This window comes from Pectinophora gossypiella, chromosome 4, assembly GCF_024362695.1.
Source record: "Pectinophora gossypiella chromosome 4, ilPecGoss1.1, whole genome shotgun sequence".
Taxonomy (NCBI): Eukaryota; Metazoa; Arthropoda; class Insecta; order Lepidoptera; family Gelechiidae; genus Pectinophora; species Pectinophora gossypiella.
Window position 1 is genome coordinate 5,784,288 of NC_065407.1, and position 26,986 is coordinate 5,811,273.

Consider the following 26,986-nt stretch of genomic DNA (forward strand, 5'->3'; position numbering starts at 1 on the left):
TCGCAATGTTTGTATCTGGAATATTTTTTTTTATTTACAGGTTACAACGTCAAGAGATATTTGCAAGGAATGCCATGTAGCTTCACTTAGTTACACTACCACGTGTGAAAGAGTATTTAAAAATGGGCCGAAAAGAACCAGACCATATTCCACATTTGTAAGGTCAGTTATGCATTTTCCTTCGTCTCTTTCAACCACTGGCAGTGTGGCGTTGTCTGTCCTTATCTTCCAACCAAGTATCAATAGTGGCTGCAGGTTATCTCTGTCCGTCTCATAAGGGATTACGGGCTTGAGTTTATGTATGTTTGTCTTCCGGCCTTTGCGGGAAATCAATCATAAGTCACAATAAAAAAACAACCCCTTATCCATCTCGAGGGGTTATGGTAATGGAGTTACTAAGTTAATTTCCTAAATTGACCCCAACGGAAATCGTCCGTTTCGGCTCAATGCATTGAATTGTCCAAGATGAAATAGAATTTCATTTTGGGTATTTCAATTGACCTATAAAATCATTCAATTTGTAGTCAAAGACACTTTTCAACCACTGTTGATACGACGTCTATATCGTTAATGATCATATTTTCCTAAAATATCAAACCAAATCATAAACTAATAATCTAGAAATTAATAACAATTCATTATTTAACTGAGCTACTTATACTGTAACCTCATTTAAAAATAATAAAATTAAGCATTTTTTAACCTTTCTCCCACACACACAAAGATCTTTCTTTTATAACACGCCACGCGGACGGAGTCGCGGGCAAAAGCTAGTCGTTAATAAAAAAATAATTTCTTGTCCTCAGCTATAATACCTAACACAAGTTCTCAACTGGTTATAAGATTGGAGAGTAGAAATAAAATAAAATCTTTAAGAGGTACTTAATTCTCTAATAAATACATTTATAGACGTCGAAAATCAGTCTATGTGACATGGAACATTGGCTCATCACGTCATTCAGTTAAAAATGTCAGTTATAACGCAGAACGTTTAAGAACGTTAAATTTGCATATAACATTAAATGTAATCCATAATCATAATATAGGTCGAAGTATAACTAAGTCATTGCGCCACATCGTATTAAAATCTCAGACTACTGCCACTGGTTATCATTTTTTTACACTTTTATTACACGTCACTCACACATTAACAGGTAGATCACTTACACGCGCCACGTAATTTCACGTCGGCGTTGCTACGTAATGCATAGGATAGTCAGCCATATTTCGTGACACATCCTGACGTGTTATTACGTTGTTCTACTATACAGGGATACTTTAAATTTGTGGGCGCAACGTGTATACACGATAACGTGTCACGACGGTACGGTGATGACGTATGTGACGTATTATCGTCCTCTAATTAGTATAAAGAAACTGTGTTAGATTATAGTAGGGACAAATTAGGATGCCTATGCGAACGTGTTAAATCGATTTAGTAGTAGAAGTCAGGTATTAATCCATAAATCATTTTAAACTAAGTATATAAATATATTTGTAATAAGTAAATATATTTAGGAACGCGATTTTTATGTCTTGTATCAAGTTAGTCGCGGCCGTTTGTACATACTGCGTGGGGTTAATTGCGCATTGGACAAAGCTACTTAATTTTATAAATATTGATGATTAATGATCTTATAGTATTAAGAACGATAATTATATGAATTATTAATTATTTGAAACTCTGTATAGAACTATGATATTTATGCAATAAAGACAATTTATTTATTTATATAATCATAGTACTCGAATACAGCTCCACAGAAGTAACGAGAACCCCGTCACGCGTACTTCCGCCTGATTGAGGATACGATTACATTTGCCTTTTAACCACCTGAGCATACTTGGCTCTGAATTTCTCGCTTGTTGAGGAAGATACAAGATACAATAATACAAAAATACACTTTGCTTAAAACACAATACTTACCTACAATACCATACAGGGTGTTAGTGACATAGTAACGAATACTAAGAGGAATGATTCAGACCATGATTCTGAGTTAATATCAAGTGGAATTAACTGTCGCAAAATTCACGTTTCTTTTTAGTTTTCAAGTCTATACTTTGCGATGGAAAATTCCATTTGATGTTAACTCGAAATAATGAGCTTCATTATCCTTCTCAGTATTCGTTACGATGTCAATTACACCCCGAACAAGTAGATACAGATATCCATACCAATAGGGTATTAGTGACAACGCACCGTAACGAATATTGAGGGGGACGATTCAGACCACGATTCTGTCGGAAAATTCATGAAAATGTTAGTGTTATTTTTTATTATTTTCATTTCCGTCACAAAGGTATCTTTGTGACGGAAAATTTCACTTGATACCAGCTCAGAATCATAATCTCGATCAAAGTTTTCGTTACGATGTCACTAACACCCTGTATTTGTATGACTATTTCTCTTTCTCTTTATAGTATTTTATATTATTAGTATTGCAAACAGGTCCATGGGTAATAAGAAATGAAATGTAATAAGGTAAAAACATCCTTTTAAAATGTCAAATTCAATTTCAAATATACTTTATTGCATCAAAATAATATCAAATAATTACAAAAGTGACTTAACTAGTACGTGGCAAATGACAGCCTTATCGCTTAAAGCGATTTCTTCCAAGCAAACATAAAGTGAGGAAAATAAGCTAAGGTGCAAAAATGGCGGGCGCAAATCTTCGGGAAAAATGATAAGGTATTTTTACTTTAGATTTCTTACTACGCATCGTACCGTTTGCAATAATATTATTATTAAGTAGGTACTTATTTATAGTGTTAAATTGGGTGAACTTTTAAAAGTCGCCATTTCGACGATTGCTCCGCTGAACACCCATTTTATTTTACCATTAGAATTTACTCGTTCTACCACCAGGAGCACACTTTGGGTGTTCAGCGAAGTAGTCGTCGCCATTTCTTTGTTTTTAGGCATTTTGTGGATTACGCTATGGCGGGCGTATGCCTTGGCGGTACCAGTGTTTACGTTATATTCATCGCATCTTCCCTAAAAAGCGTGAGTACAGAGTTTTTCCAGTAATAAACCGAGAAACACAGCCATAAACAGGAAACAAATTCAAGAAATTAATGCGTGTGTTTTACTTTGTTATGCGTATATGAGTTGTGAAGAAAGTATTACACTGGTATAATATCTTTACATATTAAATATTTATTATATTACGCATGTAAAGAAAATAAACTAGTGTACCTACTTATATTGCTAATGACTGTACTTGATTAAGATGACGAGTAGCGTGTTTGGCAAATATCATAACTTGTCGAAAATAGGACTTGACGAATTACCAATTTGACATATGACAGACTTGACCATAGTCGTGAAATTCATTGTTATACCACTGCTGGGCACAGGCCTCCCCTCAATCAAACGGAGGGGGTATGGAGCATAATCCACCACGCTACTCCACTCCACTGCCGGGACCAAAGGCTTAACGTGCCCTCCGAAGTCATCTTACTTTTTCGGACCATCAGGTGATCCAAGCCTGCAAAGTCCTTACCAAGCAAAGGGCAGTCTCAAAAACTGATTTCGACAATGTCCCCATCGGGAATCGAACCCGGATCTCCAGATCGTGAGCTTAACCCTCTAACCATACACTGTTAATAGTATTTTTGGCGACGGGAAAAAAATACTAGGATAAGATATATAATTAGTTAATAATGCGCTTACACACCAGCAACACTCGGCCGACGACGTTGTCGTCAGCGTCGCGACGTGGTCGTCAGCAAGTTGACTGCGTCCTTAGTCGTGTGCTGTTTGTTTGTAAACGCCCATATTTTATTACCGTTTTTTGTTACCTACTGTAGCGATAAAAAAGAACTCGCTAAAAAGAAAAGAAATTTAATGGGAAAATACTAAAAAAGGTAAATTGTTATAATTTAACATTAATCATCATCAAATAAAGAATATTGATTATGGAAGGTAAAAAAACGGTATCGAACCACACCTACCTCCGTTGATCAACGAAAGTTTTAAAGGTTATGCCAAAAAGGAATACCAAACACTGAAACGATGCCGCGCGGGGCTTTAAGAATTTTGAAGAAGCTTCCTAAATAAATATTCACAAATAACGGAGTGACACTTAATAATACTTGAAAAAACGTTCTGCAAAATAAATAAAGAAATACAAAAACAATTTCGTTCTTCGCAGCCGTAATTATTCAGTCGAACCGTCGTAGCGATGCAGCTTTGGGTCAGGAAACGGGTAGCGGCAAGTGACAGGAACCGCAGAGTCGGAGCGATCGTAGCGACTTCGCACACGTAACTCGAACCATATACAGGATCCGTGGGGATGGAGCAGCTTCGCACACGATGTAGCTCCGGGTAAAAACCAAAACCCAAGGGGATTTCCCTTAATCAGGCAAAATAAAATACTATAATTGTATCACCAGAAATTAGGTTTTACGTTACACGATCAAATCAGCACATTTAAAAACACACACAGAACATTAAATTAGATTTTCCAGCTAAAATACAAGAAAATAAACAGTCAGCCACGAAGAATATCTCTTGAATGTCAAGAAACAAACAATCAAACCATAAACACAAATTCATATTTCAATTTTCAAATAAAGGTACGTCCAAATAGCCAGAAAAAGAATACTTGATAAGCAAAGAGATTGCGCTGCAGCAAAATTACGCTGCACTACCTACCTTTTATTAGGTTACCTAAAAAGTAAAGGTCATCAGTTTGTAATATCATCATCATCAGCCCATTAACGGCCAAACTGCTGGGGCACAGGCCTTCCCTATGGATGGATAGGGAGATCGGACCTTAAACCATCACGCGGGCCCAGCGCGGATTGATGGTTATTAACGACTGCTAATGCAGCCGGGACTAACGGCTTAACGTGCCTTCCGAAGCACGGAGGAGCTCGAGATGAAGAGAGTGGCTGCGCCACCGAGCTCCTCACCGAGTTTGTAATATAACAAATAGAAAAAACTTGGGACTTGTTCTGAGTGAGGCCCTTTTATCTCAAGACGTTCACCACCTTCTGATCATTTCGAGGAACATCCGATTTGCTTCTTTGTAATTGTTTTGTGAAAATTTTAAATGATGTTATTGTCTTGTTTTTGTGAGTCGCGTCCTTTTATAATTAACAATTTCTATTATTCTGTAAAATATTGGAACGTCGGAAGAAGAGATTACATTTTTTCCAAAATATTTTGTTCAATGTTTCCCTACTTTCCCTACCTACTTATAAAAAGTATACATGTAAACTGTACTTAAAGCCGATCACGCTTGACAGTTTTTACTAAATTACCAAGTTATGCAATGATGAATATCATCTTTCACTCATCATTATGGATAATGAGTACTTACATATAACTGAAACCAACAAGTAGGTATTAATTTCCATGCGTGTAAAGACGCGGAAGGCAGGTAACGTAATATTATAAATAAAGAGACGAAATAAATACCTATGGAAAAACATCGCTTATTAGGTATAACTAATTTATTTATAAAAAATAATGCTAATTAAAAAGAGCTATAACACTTTATTTTTGACGTGACTTATTGTACGTATAGATTTGCCGCAGATGGCATTAACTACTTGGCCGGACAAATGGGTACCGCTGAGGGTGCCCAGTTTGGCGCGAGTTTGGTTCAGGGCGTCGTCTGAGAGGAAGAATATTTTGATAGAATTAATCGACCTTAGTGGATCGATAGCGATAAGCGCTGAATGAGGGAAATCGTCGACCCCGCCAGTGGGGTCGGTATCGGGGTTCTGAAGTGATTGGTGTCGCGAGCTGATTGGCTATAAGAAAGAAAGAAAGAAACATTTATTACTTCCGGACACCACAGACACAGACAGACAGGTACATATATAACTAGAGTAGTCGGGTCATCGGGATGGTATATTACGTCCTTCGGACGCCAATATTTTTCAGTAAGTACCGTTCCTGAGCTATTACACCGTAGACGTACTTTTAAATGATAAATTTTAATCCTAATACGCACTTCCCCTCTTCCCTTCAACGTTGATATGCCCACCAGGGTCCATGTTTAAATTCCTATGCCTGTGTATGTAACACCCAACTAAGTACTTACATGGAATGCAATATATAATTAAATATTAAATAAAGAGGAGTCCATATAGCGATAGGATTTTAAAACCTCGTTTAGTAACAGTTATTTTGGACTTGATTTAAAAACTGACTTTTAGGTTGATAACCTAAAACTGGCTAGAATCAGAAATTCAGAAATACCTAAAAGACATTGTGAAAAGTTATAATGACCATAACATTTATAAGCTCTTGATCATTATTATCAATTGGTAAGATGAGGTGAGGTGTAGAATAAAATACTGCGAATAAAACGGCCACTCTCCGCTCCCCACCAGCTGCTGAGCTGGGTTTACCTCACCCCCTCAGTCTTATTTTAGTCTTCATTCGTATGGCGTCAGACGTTACACGTAGATCCACGTGTACGATAACGTCAATGATTATTAGTGTCTGTGTAAAACGAGTTGTTTTATATGACGCTTCACGTAAGTATAATTATATTGGGTTAATCAGTGGTTGTTAAACCATTAACTTCAACGACCAATTTGTAGGTACCTAAGTATGAAAAAAAATATATGTCAAAGAAAAATATTTTTTATAATAGACTACCAATTATTTTAGGAACTTTCTTACAAAAAAGCCTTTTAAAATTGAAAGACAAAATAAAGGAATGTTTTACTCTTCATATTTTGCCGTGAAAACGTCCCCAAGGTAATCAAACCCCTAAAGTAAAACGCTATTAGGTCGTCATTGTGGTGTGTTACGACTTCATACTATACATGCAACTAGTTTTATACAACGCCTTATGTTCGTTTGCCACCTTTATGACATAAAAAAACCGAGTATGATTCGCGAGAAAGAATTAAACGAGTCATACTCCTTTTACAGAGTTACATTTTTGCTCTAATATTCATACCAGGCGTTTCATGTCATAAAATTTGATACGAAAATAAATGCATTAACTACTACCATTTTCGAAGAAAAAATGCTTCTTTTCGATGGTACACGAAGCGTACAAGCGCCCAATACCAAAATAATATCATAAAGTTACCATTTTGTTCAGATGGAGGCGTGGCCGGGCTGGGTCGCATACGCTGTAGCCCGGCCACAAAAAATATTCTATAACTGGTGAAATACTGCGGTACATATTTTCCCCTTTTGAGTACAGAAAAGTACGCATTCGTACAGCTTAGAGACATTACCACGGCCTATTTTGGCGCCGTGGCCGGGCCAAGTCGTAACACACGTCATTGTGGACACGGACATCGACTTTTTTATATTTGTAGAGATCCATGGTCAACTAAGAACTCAAATCCATCCTGGCATCTTCAAACTGTATCAGGCCACATCATCCCACAGCTGGACAAAGACATCCACCATTTAACACTCGTACTACTTAATAAGCTAAAGTTCTCGACTAAACTGCAGCTGATTAACAGCCCACTTCTAAGAACTTTATGTTTTTGTTTTCTGGAACTGTCAGTTATTTCTGATTTTTCGAAATGTAAAGTTTCACAAAATACTGAAGTACCAGGTTTTTAACAAGTTATAGTTAATAACAAAGCACAATGGTGCTGATTTCAGTAGACACTATGTAAGTTTATTTTTAAGCTATACCTGTCATTTTCTTATCCGCTGAAAACGAACGGGACAGGCATAAAATTTATAGAACACACGTTTTAGGCAGATATCTAAACTAATCCTTCTAAAAAATTGACATTGTATTTAAGTGTTGAAAGCAGACTTCAAACGGGTTGTAAACCAGTGAAATACCTATTTGTGTTAGGGGTGTGAATGGATGATTCAGCTCATAATTCTGAGTTGATATCAAGTGGAATTTTCGTTCCAGCACAAAAGTAAAGAATTGAAAATCATTTTAAGAACACAAAAAAGACATAAATTTTGCGATGGGAAATTCAACTTGATATTAACTCAGAATCATGATCTCAATCATCCCCCTCAGTATTCGTTACGATGTCACTAACACTCTGTATAACCAATCAATTATAGTACTGAACTTGTGGGTCATATAATTTATCATAATAATTATCTTAATTTGTTTCCAGATCTTCGACAATTACGCGTCAGACACCAAGTATCCGGTAGAAGCTTACTGCGGCTTCCTTCTCCTTCCACTGATTCTGATAACCCAACTTCGGCACCTGAAGTTCCTTGTGCCGTTCTCTTTGCTGGCAAATCTGAGCCTCGTCGTTACATTCGGCATCACTTGCTTCTACACCTTCAGTGGGCTCCCTGACTTGTCTAAGGTGAAGCTCGTCAACAGCGTCGCGCAGTGGCCGTTGTTTTTAAGGTAAATAAAATCCTGGTACTTAAACAAAATTAGGGAATGAGCGCGACGCCAACAAACTACGGTTGTAGTTTGGCGATAGTATTAAAATGTATATGTATGTAATTTTGTTTATAAATAAATTAAAAAAAAAAGATCGCCAATATTTTAAAGAAAGGTCAAGTCAGGAGTACTCGAAACCAGCGAGTATGTATGTAGTCCTTAATGAGAGTGCAAGAAGCGAAGGCGGTGTGTCAGGATCGTAATAAGTGGTATTCCATGGTGTTGTAGCGAACCCAACTAGTTGGCCACCTAGTTCCGCTCACATGCAACAGATGGCGCCACATTCAATAATGCAGTCTTCAAGCGGTCGTGAAACGCGGTATCGAAGTTTACACAGCAAGACGCATATATACAACTTCCAACACAACACTGACGGATCGTCGATCCCTAGTCACACTATCAACTTGTGGCTAGCGGGGTACTATGCTCAGTTCGGTACCCCGAAAACATCCTTTGGCGGCAGCACATCCTTGCCGCCAAACTGGTGACCCCGACGTGATACTTCCTACCTACACCTTCTGGGAGTCGGAGTCAACTGCGTCGCACCTGCATCATCCGCCACCAGCATCAATCACCCCGCATCAACCCTCAACAGGCGTTCATCATCAGCCTTCAGTCGGAGCATCATCATCACGTCGGGGTCACCAGTTTAGGGGTTATACAGGGGCCTAGGTTTTACCCGGGACCTATATAACTCCTAAAGTGTCTCCCTACCTCAACGGGAAATAGGCATGATCCTATATATTTGTGTATGTATGTAAATAAAATAGGTTATGTAATACCTGTCTAGTTGTTTCTACTGTATCTACGCGATGCTCTAAAAGGAAATTCCACGACCATTTTGACGACGAAACGAAATCTTTATACATAATATACATAAACTCACGCCTATTTGCACCAGGGATAAGTAGAGACAAGGGAATTTCATTTGCTTCGATTCCGACACACTTCTTTTGCTTCCTCCACATTCATCAATCGTTTCATACCCGCACGCCAGTTCAGAGTAGGTAGTACTGAACCTCTTCTAAGGACATCTCCAATTTGGTCTATGTACGTCCTTCTAGGTCTCTGCCAGCCCTACTCAAGCTTCGCTTTATATACTGCTTTCATAATTCTATTATCCTTCATCCGCTCTACGTGTCCAAACCAACTCAAATCAACCCTTAAAAATGAAATCTTTGTATCGTCACCTTATAGATTAGGCGTGTTAGCCCAGTTGGTAGAACGCTTGCCGAGGTCGCAGATTCGAATCCCAGCAAGCATATAGGCCTTTTTTTTTTGACGTTGGGAAATGCGTTACGCATGCCACGCCGCCCGGGGAGACGACGTGGTTATGTGGGACTCTCCAGGTGTCGCCACCCGGTATACCCACTAAAACCCAACGGTGTTCCTCTTTGCCGCCGTGTGGCGGGGATACGGGAACACAATTGCACACAACCGCGTCCCCGCCGGCAACCAGCATATAGGCCTAAACCAATTATTTTAGACTTAGTTTTCGAATTCATGTTTGGATCATAAATGATTATCACATGCTCAGCATTGAAGGAAAAGATCGTAAGGAGAAGGTATGTGACCTAGCATGTATTGGGCTAGTTTTCCCTTCGCGGGTCACTCAGGCAGAGCTTCGGTAAAAAACCGGACCTGTCAAATCTTCATGTTAGGTAAGCGTACCCTGTGAAATCCGGCATAATACTAGGGAGATGATGATGATGATGACGTTTTATGAAAAGTAACTGATTTGACTAGTTGGAAACTGTACTTCATGTTAGTATTCCAAGACCCACTTAAAGTGGTGAACTCAAGGGTGAACCACACTGGAACTAGAAACTCACTAATGGGACCAGACCACTTGTACTTATCGATTAATGTCTTACATACATACATACAATCGCGCCTATTCCCCGTAATGGAAGTTAACTAAAGTTTTTTATTGTACATTTTCTGCGTAGTGAAGTGGTGAGTAAGTAAATTTAATATTCGATCGACAAACGTAATATTTTATAAACATCAAAACCATTAGAACATGAATTTTCATAATGTATAAATATATTTGCTTAATAAAAATGCAGAAGTAATTAGTGATTGTAAAAATCACTTCATTGCTAAGTAACAAAATGTCACTTCAAGTAAAGTTAGACATAAAAATGGGAATATAATTCCAATTGTTTCCTTTCTTCATTCGTTAATTATTTTCAGTTCCATACTTTTGTGACGGAAAACTCCACTTGATATCAACTCAAAATCTTGGTCTGAATCATCCCTTAAAGTTTTCATTATCCGTTTCAGTATTCCGTCGTATTGTGTAAGTATTAATAATGTTATTCTGTTTGCGCGACGAATGAATAAAGGAAACAATTGAAATTACATTCCCATGTTTATATCTAACTTTATTTGAAGTGTATATTTCTGACGTCTGGCCACTTCTGACCGCCCAGTAATATTTTTCCTTATCCCAGGATCCCGAATGTATTTACTCTTCATAACGACCACTAAATGACATACTTATAGCAAGAAATAAACCCAACCTTTTCTACAAAGGGCAAATTTTGTTAGTGAAAGCAACAGTTTATTTTCTGTTTGTAGACAAATGGAGTCAATAAAACCGGAGCTTCTTTTAAATTTCTTAATTTGCCATGGACAGGTCCGATTCTGAAGTTTTTTTTTTGGAGGGGTAGTTTTTATATCGTTTAAAATCAGAAACATCTTGGCCGGGCAAATAAAGATGTCGCTTATGTAAAAAACATATTGATTTTTTGTTCAAACGAAAAATGGATTTAAAGTATTAAAAAACCTACTCTCTTTTTACCTTTCTACTTGGAAATATCAAACTTTTTTTATGTGATCGAAATATTTATTTGCCCCACTCAATATGTTTCTGATTTTAAATGGTATAAAAAACTATCTCTACAAACAAAAAATCTAATTTGGACCTGTTCCTGGCAAGTTAGAAGTAAAACCCTTTATTGCCTCTACTATGAGTATTGGGCTAATTTCTATAGATGAATAGGTAAAAAAAAAAAACAAAAAAATACTTCTTCTTCTTCTTCTTATATCTTGTGGGTTGTGAGATGGATTACCAAACCCATCAACCTTGGTGTCAGGGTTATTATTGAGCCGCCATAGGCCCCTGACATGACTCATGTAACGACTACGTACTTACATCAGTAAGTAATAGCCGGGACCAACGGCTTAACCTGCGGATAATCTTACTTTTGAACAATCAGGTGATCAGCCTAAAAGTTACTTTTAAAATTATGACACGAATCTCAGAACCAGATAGTACTCAAAATTCAAATTCAAAAATATATTTATTCAGTAGGTACACTCTATCTGGTAGTGGTTACACTCTGAATCATCATTTTTTACATAACGAACGTCTCATCCGCCTAAAACTACTGCAGCTTCTCACAACTGTATAGCCGGGGAAAAGAAGCTGCAAGAAAAACCTCGGCACAGGGCCCTAAAAGTTCTTTAAAAAAATATAAACTCTAAAAAAATATCCTCTCAATTTTTACCCGGAAGGAAACTAGTGTATTTAGCAAGTATTTTCGAGAGGAGAAAATCATATTATTATCAGAATCAAAATGTGAAATAACATAACATAAGCTCACGACTATATCCCAATATAGTTAGAGGTACATTCATCGCAAGATGAGCTATGTAGGTACCTATACCTCACCGAGCACATAGAGGGCCCGCCATTAATCATGCGAGGCTCGAGAGGGGGGAGGGGTCCACGAAATATCATAAGGGGGGGGGGTGTAGTAAAATATCACGAGTATTTATTTTTTCGGCAAAAACGCGCGATACTGAACCGAAAAGCGGCGTCTCGTGCTAATTATTTTGGTAGGTACTAAAAAATACACGTGATATAGGATGGGGGGGGCGTAGTCTCGAACCTCACTCAAAAAACATCACATGTCATGATTAATGGACGGCCCCTAATGTGATTTTAAGAAAATGCGCTTTCGAGGTTTTCACTTTAAAGTGAGTTATTTTAAAACACACTTAATAGAGCTATATTATTTTTTATAATCCACGTGGGCGTCTGTTAGCGCAATTTAAGCCGCTGGAATAATGTGAATTTAAAAATAAAATAAGAAGTAAAAAGTAATTGGCTACTTGACAGTTTTCGGATAATTATTTTAAAAATTAGAAACGCTTATTTTATGCCTTTTAAAACAATTTATTTTCTTGAAAAAGATTTATATAATAGAAAAACACATAATTCATTTCGAATTTCACGCAAAAACGATTGGTTACGTGACATTTTGCCTAGTAACCACATTTCAATCAATATCAATCACATTTCAATAAACAAATAAGTAAACTGTCAAACAGTATAACTTGAAACCTGACAGATAGTTTTGTTTATTTTGTGATAGTGACGTCACACGAAGCTCAATCATGGCCGCCCGTGTTTTGGGTCTTGTAAATGTAATACACAGATAAAAAGTCGCATTCTTTATTTTGTAAAAATAAAATATATTTAAAACAGATCTCACAAAAAAAAAAGACGAAAGACTATTGGATAATAGCCAATTTAAAATTTTAATTACATATTTATTTATTATTATTATTAATATTAGCCTGTATGATCCCACTGCTGAGCTAAGGTACCGTCTACAGTCCAATTTATATTTATTTATATTTAATTGCTCCCTTTTGTAATTCAGCGTAAAGTGGAGACAAAATAATAGGTCCATTATGAAACGAGCAAGTACAAATGAATTCGTACTCAATCTCCACGAACAAGTCGAATAGTCATTCCTCAGTTAATCACCATGCTGTAAAATGAATGCCACTTGTAGTGTATTCGCCTCAATATAATTATATAAATAAATAATTATACAATACCGGCTCGTTGCCACACACTATCTGTTTTATTATTAAGGTTTTGATTGTGTAAATAATGCTGTAAGCTCCCCGAATAAAATAAAATAAAAAACACTACGTCTTCACTCCACCCCTTACATACCCGTACAGTTTACTTTTTAATTGTGGCCACCGCGTAGCATTGCCCGAGACGACAGAATATACAGGGTGTTAGTGACATCGTAACGAAAACTTTGAGGGATGATTTAGGCCATAATTCTGAGTTGATATCAAGTGGAATTTTCCGTCGCAAAAGTATGGAACGGAAAATAATTTAAATAAGCTCTAAAATTTTCATGACTTCTCCGACAGGAAATTCCACTTGATATCGACTCAGAATCATGGTCTGAATCATCCCCTTCAGTATTCGTTACAGTGTCACTAACACCCATACCTACTTGTATGGCTACTGTATGTACTTGTATGGGGTGTAAGTGACATCGTAACGAATACTGAGAGGGATGATTCAGCTGATTATTCTGAGTTAATATCAAGTGGAATTTTCCATCGCAAAAGTATAGAATTGAAAATAATGTAAAAAAACTAAAAAAAATAACATGAATTTTGCGACGGAAAATTCCACTTGATATTAACTCAGAATCATGGTCTGAATCATCCCTCTAAGTATTCGTTACGATGTCACTAACACCCTGTATACGTGAATTGATTATATCGATTCAAGTATTTTATAATATATTACATATTTATTTATATATTTAGTTATACCTACGTGTACTACAATAAGATGTGTTTATGTACTTATGTAAACACAACATCACTGTTAAATTAAACAGCAATAAGTGATCGATAACATTTATTTCATACCTGAATAGATAAAAAAAAACATTCCGTAATTACACGCTCGTGTTTCAATCTATTTTTTTTTAATGTATGAAAATAACTCTAACACTTGGGATTTAGGAATTATACCACGATTTCTGTTGCATTTTATTGTTTAAAAATTCCATTCAGGATATGCAAACTTATTATAAATCAAGTTTATAAATATTGTAAAAGGAATCACAACAATTACTAAAACTAAACAGTTCCAAATATTTCTTCTGAAATTACCAGATCTATTAACTATGAGAGTAGTTTTAATAGAAATATTTTAAATTTGTAAAGTAGTTTTACAGAGCTTTCCTCCAAGTCAAGTATTTTCTGAGCGCATTTTCATTTCTGCATTGCGTCCTTTAAGTTTTGTTGAGCTAAAAGCACCTTACTTATTGTTTTCCGAAGAAGCATCAAAGGCCACCCGGGGATTGGACTGTAGACGGTACCTTTTAACTGAAAATAATATATAATACCGCTCTTTTGACTTCTATATTCCTGCAGACACCTTCTACTTAATTTAATTTTAAGTTATACCTGTTATTTTTTTATCCTCCAAGAAAGAGTGGTTAATTTCAAAATGAACAAATAAGCTGGGCGAATAAAATAGGCATCTCGCTGATATGCAACCCGTTTGACGTGTGCTGTCAACTTAATTCTGTCGGGTTATTAGCAAATATAAAATTTTGGAGATTTTTTTTTTTTTCAAATTTTATCCCTGTCTGGCCCTGCCTTTTGGTCCTGCCTAAAATTAGATGGTGTGTGCTGAAATCAGTTCAATCAATCAATCACAAAAAAATCAATCAATCAATCAATCAAGAAACAAAAATCAATCAATCAATCAATCAATCAATCTCTAAAGATCGCAATGTAAAGTTTTGCCCATCTTATCCCGTCAAAGTAGTTATTCAATAATTGTAGCTCCATCCATCCATTATACATTTCTCCTTTGCCCTTTGCCATAATTTACCATCCTAGAGAAACCTCGAGACCTACACATTCCATTCCTTCAAAAACTTAACGGGTTAGAGGTCCAAAACATCCACATTGAAGCAATTTCTCTAAAAAAGCAATACGGGTACTTGTCATTTGTTGATATTGTGCACTTCCTTTTATATACTCAAATGTCTAATTGCACTATGGTTTTTTAGATGAATTGCTTTATAATGGCCTTTTGATCCCAGGCCACGCTGGGGGTGTATCACCACGAACTCATCACCTCCCTAGCATTATCCCGTTTTCACAGGATCCTCTTACCTAACCTGAACATTTGATAAGTCCGGTTTTTTACAGAAGCGACTGCCTGTCTGACCTTCCAACCCACGATGGGAAAACCAGCCCAATACGGGAATGTAGGTTTCCTTACGATGTTTTCCTTCACCGCTGAGCGTGTGATAATAATTTATGATCCAAACATGAATTGGATGATAAAGGGCAAGGCAAAGGGAACTATGCCCATACAGCCATATCTTATGTATTTTTTTCTTAATGATGAATAATGACATGATGAAAGGTGACTCCGAACCCCAAAATAATTAGTTCATAAGTCCGCATAAACTTTCGAGTTATGAAGCGGCTTGTTGGCGCGAAGCGAAAATAGATAGGTACACTTTGTTTATTGAATATCGCGAATATATACTAATTTAATGCGATCACTAACCACAAAACACCTCTTCGTATTGATTATTTAGATTATTCAATGAAGAAAGCAACCGTCCCGTTTCCGTTCCCGCCAAAAAGCCCGGGTCAGAGAGCACCATGCCCGGATGTCTGAGAAAACGGTTGAATTCATACACATAATATTACTTCCGGACATTCCTACCTTCAAAATGTGGCTCGGATATGTCTCCCATAACACCAGCGCCGCGGCCTGTGCTAAGCACGTGTCACTGCATTATGCTTAGAGAGATCCTTTTTTCATTTTGGACGCCCTTCACAGTGTGTATTTTAGGTGATTGATATATTTTTAATGATTTTTGTCTTTTTGTTTTTTTTTTAAGTAAAGTTAATTTCGCGTCCAATATGGAAATAAATGTTTTCTCTATTTTTTTCTTTCTTTCTTTCTAAATAATCCCAGTATTAGCTCGGTGTGCACGAAGCTAATTTATTAAATCATTTCCAGCACGGCAATATTCGCAATGGAAGGTATCAACGTGGTAATGCCAATAGAGAACGAAATGGCCAACCCAGAAGACTTCTTAGGCTGTCCAGGAGTTCTGAACATCACCATGACATTGGTAGCTGCTTTGTATGGAGTCGTTGGTCTTTTTGGCTACTTGAAGTATGGAGAAGGAGTTGACGCCAACTTAATCGTTAGCTTGCCAAAGGATGATCTGTAAGTAATTGAGATTTTTTTAGAAAAAGGCCATATCAAAGCAATATTGCTATTTGATATTTGTTTGCATTGCGCACTTACTTTAATGTGCGTAAATGTCAAATTGCAATATTGCTTGAAGAGTCCTGACTTAGCCCAAAGTTAACCAATCGGGTAGAATTAGTTAACCTGAGGGTTGACAATTAAAGGATCTACTCTAAAAACACAACTTAGAAAATTTTAAATGTCTCGAAATTTACCACGGTGTAATAACTTTATTGCACAGAACTTAATTTTAATAACCAGATATAACACATGAATACAGTACAATTTGGGCGGCCGTATTGCTGTAGAGCAATTTCTTCCAGGCAACCACTACCAGGAAACAAACATTAAAGTTAAACTTGAATGCGGGATCGTGCAACTAGAAATAAATAAAAAAAACTAAAGTTAATTGTTCTGGAGTTTATATCTACCTAATCATAAAACAACTTGAAAATTAGTCATAATTGCAAGAATTTGTATGCCACAAAAAAAAACATATTATTAACTACTTAAATAACTTGATGTTTTGTTTAGCATTACACAATCGGAGGTCCGTACTCGTACGATTTCTCTCTCTATTTAAGGGCTGCGCTCTTGTCGGTGGAGTAATCGCCATTCTTCTCTTCTTCCCGCCAAATCCTTCACCTCCTGATACGACACGACCTGCACCTTCTTTTTTATTTGTTTCATAAATGTTCTTCTAGGTCTACCCCTGCGGTCTACTCGTTGCTCCAAAAGAAAGAAAGACTTACTTACATAATGAAACATAAATAGCCCATACAAGTCTCACTGCTGGGCGCGGCCTTCCCTTATAGAGTCCATGAAGGGTTTCACTTCTAACTTCTGAAGAAAAATCATCAAAATCGGACCTGTCCCTGCCAAATTAGAAGTTAGTTAGGAAGCCGCGGCTTTTGTTGACCGGGGAAATGACCTCAATCAACCGGAGGAGGTATGGATACTCCACCACGCTGCTCCAGTACGGGTTGGGCTTACTGTTGGCAACCCCAACATTAAATTAATATTTTTATTGCAATGATAACATTTATCGCTTGTGCTCCATTGAACTACTGTTTTGTAAACCTGAAACGACTTTAAATTAAATTCAGTGATTTTTACGGCATTCTAGACGTTTTCTTCTGGCATCCTTATCCTCAGACAACCAGCCTTCTACAGCCATCAGGAACATCACACCAAATCCTAACACTTACATATAAAATATACCTACGTGTATGTGTTTACAACAAACCACCTCATTAAATGCACGATCTTCCCTTAGCGCTTCCAATTCCCTGCTGAGTAAATAATATTTGTTTAGATAGCCAGGATTTCGTTTCAGAAGGGGTTTGGCTTGAAATTAGACTAACATCCGTATTCTAACAAAACTTCCCCCACTCGACTCGACCTCAGCCGAGCTTTTTATTACGTCCTCGATTTGAGGACTTTAACTCACTGGAGTCGAGCATAATCATACTGCCAACAAAATAATACGAAAATAATGAAGTCACGTTATGCCTCCAATCAAACTCACTGGAGTAAGCTCGAGGCAAGGTTGAGGCCCCGCCGAATACCGATTTTGAGCTGCGTCATATAGAATATTATATATTTATAATACGACATAATATAGAACGACAACTCTCCGCTCCCCGCGCCCGAGAGCCTGCGTGGCGCCTATATAAAATTGAACCTGATAATGTGAATGCAATCAGTTAGTTCCGTGCATTGTAAGTCAAGTGTAAAGCCTATTTATTTATAATATTGTTAATGTTTTGTTTGTGATTTGTGTGGTAAATAAATAAATATTACCTCATGATTGTAAAAGCTTCTTTCGTAAATAGTACTACGTACTCAAGTAAGTAATGACGGTTAAATTACGTTGTAATTGGCAGCCCTCAGACGTCACACACAGATGGGCGTGTACGATAATGTTAATGCGTAGTGTCTGTGTAAAACGAGGTTGTTTGTATGAAGTGTCAAGGGCTGCGTTCGAGGTGTTATTCCTTAACGTCACCTCAACTGAGGAGTCGAGGAAGGTTCGAATTTATCATTATTATTATAAGGTACCTTTAGCAAGCCATAGTTATGGCACGAGAGCGGCGTGCGCGGGTAAATTCGAAGTACAGTTATGAGCAATATAATGTACCCACTTTAGGACTGTTGCAGTAACATACTTGACATTTAGTGAGATTTACAGTGCAATTTGTCAAAAAGATCATGGTACCAACTGGTACAAAATGCATATTGATGCTCGTGACCGTACCCTAGAGTTAATAATTATTATGGCGATAGAACTCTAAAAAGAGACTTCCCTACTTACTGAATAGTTTGCCTGAGAACATCCGTCTAGAACCAAATAAAAGTAAATATAAAAAACTACTTAAACAATATCTTTTAGCCTTAGTTAGTTAAATTATTATATTTTTTTAATAATGTGATACATTCAATGTGCTCCTACTTACAAATTACTATTAGATATAAGTTCATATTATTAGTAGAGACTCTTTCCTGCAGACAAACTGTTTAAACAGTTTTGCAGGGCATTGACAAATTGTATATTTAGTATTAGGACTACTTAAATAAATAAATAAAAACTTATTACAATACGGGTGTCAGTATAATATAATCTTATTTTAGTTTGACAGTTCTGCTGCGGTTTGACTTGTCATTTTGTTACTTAGTCCTTCTTATAAGTTTCAACTCTGACAGTTCCGAAACTAGCTCCATCTTTTTCTCGTAATATTTAGTTTCCCGGACAGAATCGGTACGTCAATTTTCATAGCTGTCAAATGCATAGTAGTGCCGTTTAGAGACACTTGTTGAATATAAACATATTTATCTGAGATACGAATTGGTGCGTGTCATTGATGTGTGGTGAATGACCGTTCTATACATATTACATATTCTTTATTACATTTAAATACCTCTATCTTACGCAAAACCAGCTTTCGGCACTTCCCATTTGTACGACCAAGTAGTTCTTTAATTCCATTTGCGGCAAATCTACCATAAATAAAGTAAGTAAAGAAAAATACGTATAACCTTTTGAAACGCACCTGATATTATTCAATATGGATACAATAATTAGATTTGTTTCTCTTTCATTTCGAATGATTGTGTTACTCAAACACGAGCCCGAAATGTACACAAGCGGAAGACGTTAAGCCGTTAGTTAGTTCTTGGAAGGATCCAAGAAAAGTCTTTCATAAACCAGAGTTGACCAGTCTTAATTAGGTACTTATCTTCTTACGACTCCGCTCGTAAAAGAAACACTTTTCGAAAGTAGGTATGAATAACGTACTTCCGCCCGCGACTTTGCTCACATAAATTAAACATTACGAAGTATCAGAAAACATCGACGCATAATGTCACGTTATTGACACGCTACGGGCGTGATTTTCTTTACACACCGGACACTTCATACAAAAAACCTCATTTTATACGGACACTCCACATTGACATTATCAACACGCGCAATTGTGTAAGAATGTGACGTCTGACACCATACGATTCAAGTCTAAACTACGTTCGAGGGGGGGGAGGTAAACCTAGCTCAGACGCTGGTGGAGAGCGGAGAGTTGCCGTTCTATACGTAGTTGTGCCGGACGACGCCCAGAACGATCTCATAGTTTAACAAATTATTGTAAATAACTTAGATTTTGAAATAAAGATATAGATAGTTAAATAAGTATAGTTAAGAAAATATTGTGATAACGATTGTATGTGATATTATTATTTTTGTTCCAATAAATTACACTCACCTCATTCGCGGCGCCGTCTCGTCTTAATGCGCGCAAGGCCCACTAGTTGCGAACCGTAAAATCGTATATGACTAGGGCGAGACGGCGTCGAAAACACACACAATTCGCACACCTCGCAACTCGAGGTTTATTTTTAGGAAGGTCGCAATAGGACCTTACACAACATAGCTTAGGTACAGACACAACTGTACAGAAATGAATCTTAAATAGTTGTTTTTATTTAGAACCAGCATCCCATAGAACATAGCGTGCGGTTTACAGTCCCGTACATTGGTCCTTCGAGCCGGATAACAGCCGGATAGAACATAGAAGATTCCGAATAACAGTCGGATATCGAAAACATAGTTCCGAACAACAGTCGGAAAACCTATAGTACAACTCGGATAACAGCCGGGTATAGTTAAATCCCGGGTAACAGCCGGGATACAGGAGTGTCTGGACAACAGCCAGACACGACACAGTATGAAAACCAGGAGTATGAAGTCGACAGAGATGGAACGGCCATCAACAGAAGACCCACCGGTCACCAACACAGCAACTCCCGCAGTCGCGGCCGCCGCCGTCACAGATAGAATAGATACAGCAGCCCCGCTGGTTACAGAACAGCCTGGTGGTGGTAGTACCGAAACATCTACTACCACTGGGACCAGCTCGGGCACCACAACGACGACGACGGGCACAACAGACGATACAGATAGGACTACGGGGGAATCCAACACAGAAGATAGCGTACAGAACGAGACGTTACGACCTGGATCGGTGGTCAGAGCCCCATCAGCGCCACACTCTACAGCTTCAAAGAAACGACGCCTAGCCTTACTTAAAGCAAAAGAGGAACTCCTGAAAAAAGAAGTCGAACTGGCAGCAGCACGCATCGCTACGTTAGCCGAAGAATCCGACGACGACACAGACATAGAGATAGCAAGTGTGAGCGACGTACGCACACGCACAAAGACGTGGGTGGACCAGCACTCAACGCTGGCCCCCCCGCTGCCCACCAACATAGCACCCTTAACTATAACGGGTGAATACAGAACCACAGTAGAAGAAAAACCGTCGCAAACTCAACACAGTCACGCGACACCTATAAACAAGGGGGCAAAACACAGCATAGCGGCACCCACTACACAAGGTGGATGCATCTCAACTCCCGTCACGGCGGGAGAACATGTGATCGCCAAACAACCATCGATAGAAATTACACAGTTAGCACAAGCGATCACGTTAGCTGCGCGATCAGCGTGTCCCACACCGCGCAGCACCTTCGAGCTTCCAACATACAGTGGATCTCACACAGAATGGCTGTCTTTCTACGCAGCCTACACAGCGACAGCTCCATCCTACTCCGACCAGGAGAACTTAGTACGCCTGCGGAAGAGCCTGAAGGGAATGGCGAAAGAAACGGTTGAAAGTCTTCTCATGTACAACGCGAACCCCACCGACGTAATGAAGACACTACAGCTTCGATTCGGCCGCCCCGACGCTATAGCTCACACCGAGCTCGACCGCCTCCGAGCTCTACCGCGCCTCAGCGACTCAGCCAAAGAAGTATGCGTATTTGCGACGAGGGTAAACAACATTGTGGCCACACTACGCGCCCTCCGAAAACAACAGTACCTGTATAACCCCGAGATAACTAAGCTCACTATAGACAAACTGACACCGACAATACGCTATAGATGGTACGACTTCGCGGCTGAGCAATCAGAAGACGACGCCGACCTACTGAAACTCGCAAGGTTCCTCGAACGCGAGGCTGAACGCTGTGGACCGTACGCGCAACCAGAGCGCGACACAGCTTCATCACAAACACAGCGGACAGCACCCGGCGCCGTCCAAATTCGAAAACAGACACAACAGCGTACTTACTCCACGACGGAAAAGGATAAGACAGCGTGCCCCGTATGCGACAAGACGGGACACACGGCGGTAAAATGTCAACAATTCACCGACGCGAACACAGACAAACGATGGGAAATGGCAAAAAACAAGTCACTATGTTTTCGATGCCTCACTCGACGCACTCTCAAACATGAGTGCAAAGCCCGAACATGCAACACCAACCAGTGCAACCGCACTCATCACCCTATGCTACATTTCCTGAAAAGAGAGGTCCCCGAAGAGAAAACAGAAACAGTCAGCACGGCATGGACGACGAGAAGAACTCACACCTTCTTAAAAATCCTCCCTGTCAAAGTCTCCGGTCCACAAGGCGATGTCGACACCTTCGCCTTACTCGACGACGGGTCCACAGTCACCCTAGTCGACGCCGACATCACCAACCAAGTCGGCATAAAGGGACCGAGCGACCCGCTACGCATAGAAGCCCTCTCAACCGACATAGGAGTCAGGAAATCACAGCGTGTAACACTCACGCTACACGGGGCGACTAACACCTTCGACACGCATGCCCGGACGATAGAAAACCTACAGCTCTCACCGCAACGCATCGAAAACGACGACCTCACCGAGTGCCACCACTTGTCCGACATCGCTCTACAACTAGTCTACGAGGCGACACCGAAGATACTAATAGGACAGGACAACTGGGAGCTACTCCTCGCCACCGAAACAAGAAGAGGGGCGCGGCATCAACCGGTCGCCTCCCTCACCCCTCTCGGCTGGGTGCTACACGGCGCACACACGCGCACTATAGGACATCGAATCAACTACATTACCGCACCCACACCCGAAGATAGTATGGACGAACAACTTCGTCAGTACTTCGCCATCGAGTCTCTCGCTATAGAACAGAAAAGGCCACAAAGCGACCCCGAACAGCGTGCGCTCAACATACTCGCCGAACGCACTACACGTAGCGACGACGGTCGTTACATAACGTCGCTACTGTGGCACACAGACAACGCGTCTATGCCCGACAACTACAATAACGCGTACAACCGCCTACTGTCTACAGAAAAAAAGATAGATAAAGATCCACTACTTAAACAGAAATACAACGAACAGATGGAAGCGCTTATAGAAAAGGGCTATGCCGAGCCCGCTCCGAGTACCAAAACAGCCAATAGAACTTGGTACTTACCTCATTTCCCCGTTCTCAACGCAATGAAACCGGGAAAAGTACGCGTCGTACACGATGCCGCAGCTAAAACGCAAGGTGTATCACTCAACGACTACCTGCTCACCGGTCCCGACTTACTACAGTCTCTACCGGGGGTACTCATGCGCCTCCGCCAGCACAAGTACGCCGTGTCCGCCGACATCAAGGAAATGTTCATGCAAGTCAAGATACGTGAACAAGATCGGGACGCCCTCCGCTACCTCTGGCGAGGCGACAATAGAGGCGACACGACTCCCCGAGAGTATCGCATGACATCACTCATCTTCGGAGCAAAGTCATCACCTGCGACAGCAATCTACATAAAGAATAGCAACGCCGAGCGGTACAAAGTCACAGACCCGGACGCGTACGACGCAATAGTCCGCAATCACTACGTCGATGACTATCTACAGAGCTTCGAGACAATAGAACAGGCCGTAGCTACGTCGAACAGAGTACGCGAGATACACAGCGAAGCACACTACGAGCTACGACAATGGACCTCAAACTCGCAGGAGGTTCTCACAGCACTCTCGGAGCCATCGACGACAACTCAGTCAGTCTCACTCGACGAAAACACGAAGACCGAACGGATACTAGGTCTCATCTGGAAGCCGTACAGCGACGAGTTAGCCTTCAACCTCGACCTAGCACGTCTGCCACAAGACGTGCTAAACAGAAAACAACCCACCAAGCGTGAGGCGCTCAAAATAGTCATGTCATTGTTCGACCCTCTCGGTCTCGCTTCGCCTGTCACATCTAAGGCGAAACAACTCCTTCAAGAAGTATGGAGAAGAAACATCGAATGGGACCAGCCGATCGACACTGACCTCGCCGCACAATGGACGGAGTGGATAGAACATCTCAAGAAGCTAACCCACGTCGCGATACCCAGATGTCACTTACATTACAGCGACGCTAGTAACATGCAACTACATGTTTTCGTCGACGCTAGTGAAACAGCCTTCGCCGCCGCGTTATACTGGCGCATACAGTCGCCGGAGGGACACGTGACTACATCACTGGTCTTGGGGAAGGCCAAAGTCGCACCGCTCAAAGTCACGTCAATCCCACGCCTCGAACTACAAGCGGCCGTCATGGGCAGTCGTATGGCCGCGACTGTAATAGAAGAACACGATCGAAAACCATCGTCAGTCACGTATTGGTCCGATAGCCGCACAGTACTCACCTGGCTAAAAACGGGCGCTCGCTCGTACAAACCGTATGTCGCACATCGAATCGCGGCAATAGAGGAGGTCAGCAAGCTAAACGAGTGGCGTTGGGTTCCAACTAAACTCAACGTCGCCGACGACGCGACCCGCGATGTACCAAGTGACTTCGATGTACAACACAGATGGTTCAGAGGCCCGGAATTCTTACGTGACGACCCAACTACGTGGCCTGCGGAGAAGCCACCACATATAGAAAACACCGGCGAAGAGAGACTGCACTATACAACACACAGAAGTGTCACCACAACGACACTAACAACAGCGCTCCCGGACAGTAATAGATTTTCGAAATGGGAACGCCTACTGCGAGCCACCGCTCGCGTCCTTCAGTTTATAGCTCTATGCCGCCGCAGCGCTGACGAGAAAGTCAACTACAAACGTACGGCGAAAGTCAGAGAAACAGACAGCACATGGGGGCGAAAATATAGAACCGCCACGCCCCGGCCTACAAAACAGAGGGACGACAGCTACAGAAAATTCATCCCACTAGATGCCCGATATAGCAAGGAGGCCGAAGCCCTCCTAGTGCGCGCCAGTCAACAACAGTCGTTCAAGAGCGAAATAGACACTCTGCAGAAAGGGGGCAACATACCCCATTCGAGCCGACTACGTCCTATCGCGGTCGAACTAGTCAACGGCGTGATTCAACTTAAATCACGTATAAACGCGGCGACGGACATAACACCACAGACACGAGCGCCGGCGGTCATCGACGGCGACAACCACGTAACAAAACTATACGTGGAGTACATACATCGACGCCTACATCACGCGAGCGTCGAAGCTACGATCAACGAATGCCGCCAGTACTATTGGATCCTACGCTTGCGTCCAATCGCACGCATGCTCATACATAGATGTCTGCCCTGCCGCATACGACGGTCGACACCACCGCGACCACCGACGGGTAACCACCCGCCGACCCGACTAGCGCACCATCAACGCCCTTTCACATACACTGGGCTTGATTACTTCGGCCCCCTCACGGTCACAGTGGGCAGAGGGACACAAAAGAGGTACGTCGCACTGTTCACGTGCCTCACAACACGCGCCGTACACCTAGAAATCGCCGCCTCACTAACGACAGATTCGGCGATTATGGCACTACGACGCATGATCGCGCGCCGTGGGTGCCCTACAGAAATTTGGTCCGACAATGGGACGAATCTACAAGGCGCCGACAAGGAGCTTCGCAAAACTATAGACAGAGCGACAGAAGAAGAAGCCACACACAGAAAAATCAGCTGGCGTTTCATACCCCCCGCCGCCCCCTTCATGGGCGGAGCATGGGAACGTCTCGTGCGGAGTGTGAAAACGGCTCTATACACCGTACTAGAACGAACGAGCCCGTCCGAAGAGGTCCTACACACCTTACTCGCCGAAGTGGAATACACGGTCAACAGCCGTCCACTCACACACGTCTCCGTGGACCCCGCGGACCCAGAAGCACTCACTCCGAACCATTTTTTGCTCGGCGGCACTGCCCGCGAGGGCCCGCCGGGCACTTTCGATGACAGCGACTTATCCAACAGAACCCAGTGGAGAGCCTCTCAACGACTCGCCGACCTATTCTGGACTCGTTGGATGCGAGAGTACCTCCCCGAGCTCCAAAACCGGCGGGAGCCACACGGCGAAGGAACAGTAAAAATGGGTGACGTCGTGCTCATTACCGACAACACGCTACCACGAAACGTATGGCCCCGCGGAATAATCACCGCTACCTACCCTGGAACGGACAACATAGTACGAGTCGTCGATGTCAAGACGAAGGGGGGGACACTTAGAAGACCCGTCAAGAAATTATTGGTTCTCTACTCCCCGCAACCCCCACCAATCGCGAACCAATAATTCTCTATATAAGAAAAAAATGGCGCCGAGCCGCCACACAACTCGCTCAGCCACGGCACGAGTAACATCTCCGCTCAACAAGTAACCGCTTCAACCAATCACAGCATGGAGCCTGATACAACCTTCGAAGAGGCGGCGCGAGTGGTGGAGCAAAACATGAAGACGCTGGGGAAAACAATCGAAGCGGCCAAGAAAACAACAGAAGAGGCCGTCCGAATTTGCTCCGCCCCCCCGCCGCCGCGCCGCTACCTCGGCCCTCGCGTCCGCTCCCGCGCGACGCAAACAGAATCGACGAATTTTCTACGCGATCTCCAACGGAAAATAGAACAATTGGAGAGGGAGATCATCTACCTGAGAGCGAGCCAACTTCGAGGCTCTCCATATTCTCGGGACTACTTCACTTCCGACGCGACAATCTGCTACTACCACAAGAAATTCGGAGCAGAGGCTCGCAAATGCCACCCTCCATGCACATGGGAGCTTGAAGAAGGAGTAGAGGGACGCCGCCCGCACAACAGAAGAAGGAGTATGTCGACGTAGACTCCAGCGCCGTCAACATACGGCGGGAGGAATGTGCCGGACGACGCCCAGAACGATCTCATAGTTTAACAAATTATTGTAAATAACTTAGATTTTGAAATAAAGATATAGATAGTTAA

General features: G+C 41.0%; 2 protein-coding genes across 2 annotated transcripts in view; both read left to right on the forward strand.

Annotated features, from left to right (window-relative positions):
* LOC126366305 (proton-coupled amino acid transporter-like protein CG1139) overlaps window positions 1–17,499 on the forward strand; it is a 40,216-nt gene extending 22,717 nt beyond the window's left edge. Inside the window, exons 4-8 of the mRNA XM_050009399.1 lie at window positions 41–162; window positions 2,926–3,010; window positions 8,083–8,327; window positions 16,195–16,407; window positions 17,136–17,499. Of these exons, the coding sequence (XP_049865356.1) occupies window positions 41–162; window positions 2,926–3,010; window positions 8,083–8,327; window positions 16,195–16,407; window positions 17,136–17,205 (735 nt within the window). The 3' untranslated portion in view covers window positions 17,206–17,499. The remainder of the gene's footprint in view (window positions 1–40; window positions 163–2,925; window positions 3,011–8,082; window positions 8,328–16,194; window positions 16,408–17,135) is intronic.
* Window positions 17,500–20,663: 3,164 nt separating this feature from the next.
* On the forward strand, window positions 20,664–26,327 carry LOC126366422 (uncharacterized). The gene has a single exon (XM_050009531.1). The coding sequence runs from the start codon at window positions 20,664–20,666 to the stop codon at window positions 26,325–26,327; it is 5,664 nt and encodes a 1,887-aa protein (XP_049865488.1).
* The last annotated feature ends 659 nt before the right edge of the window (window positions 26,328–26,986 follow it).

Excerpts from the sequence above, each read along its gene's own strand:
- LOC126366422 (XM_050009531.1), top strand. The coding sequence starts at position 20,664 with ATGAAGTCGACAGAGATGGAACGGCCATCAACAGAAGACCCACCGGTC.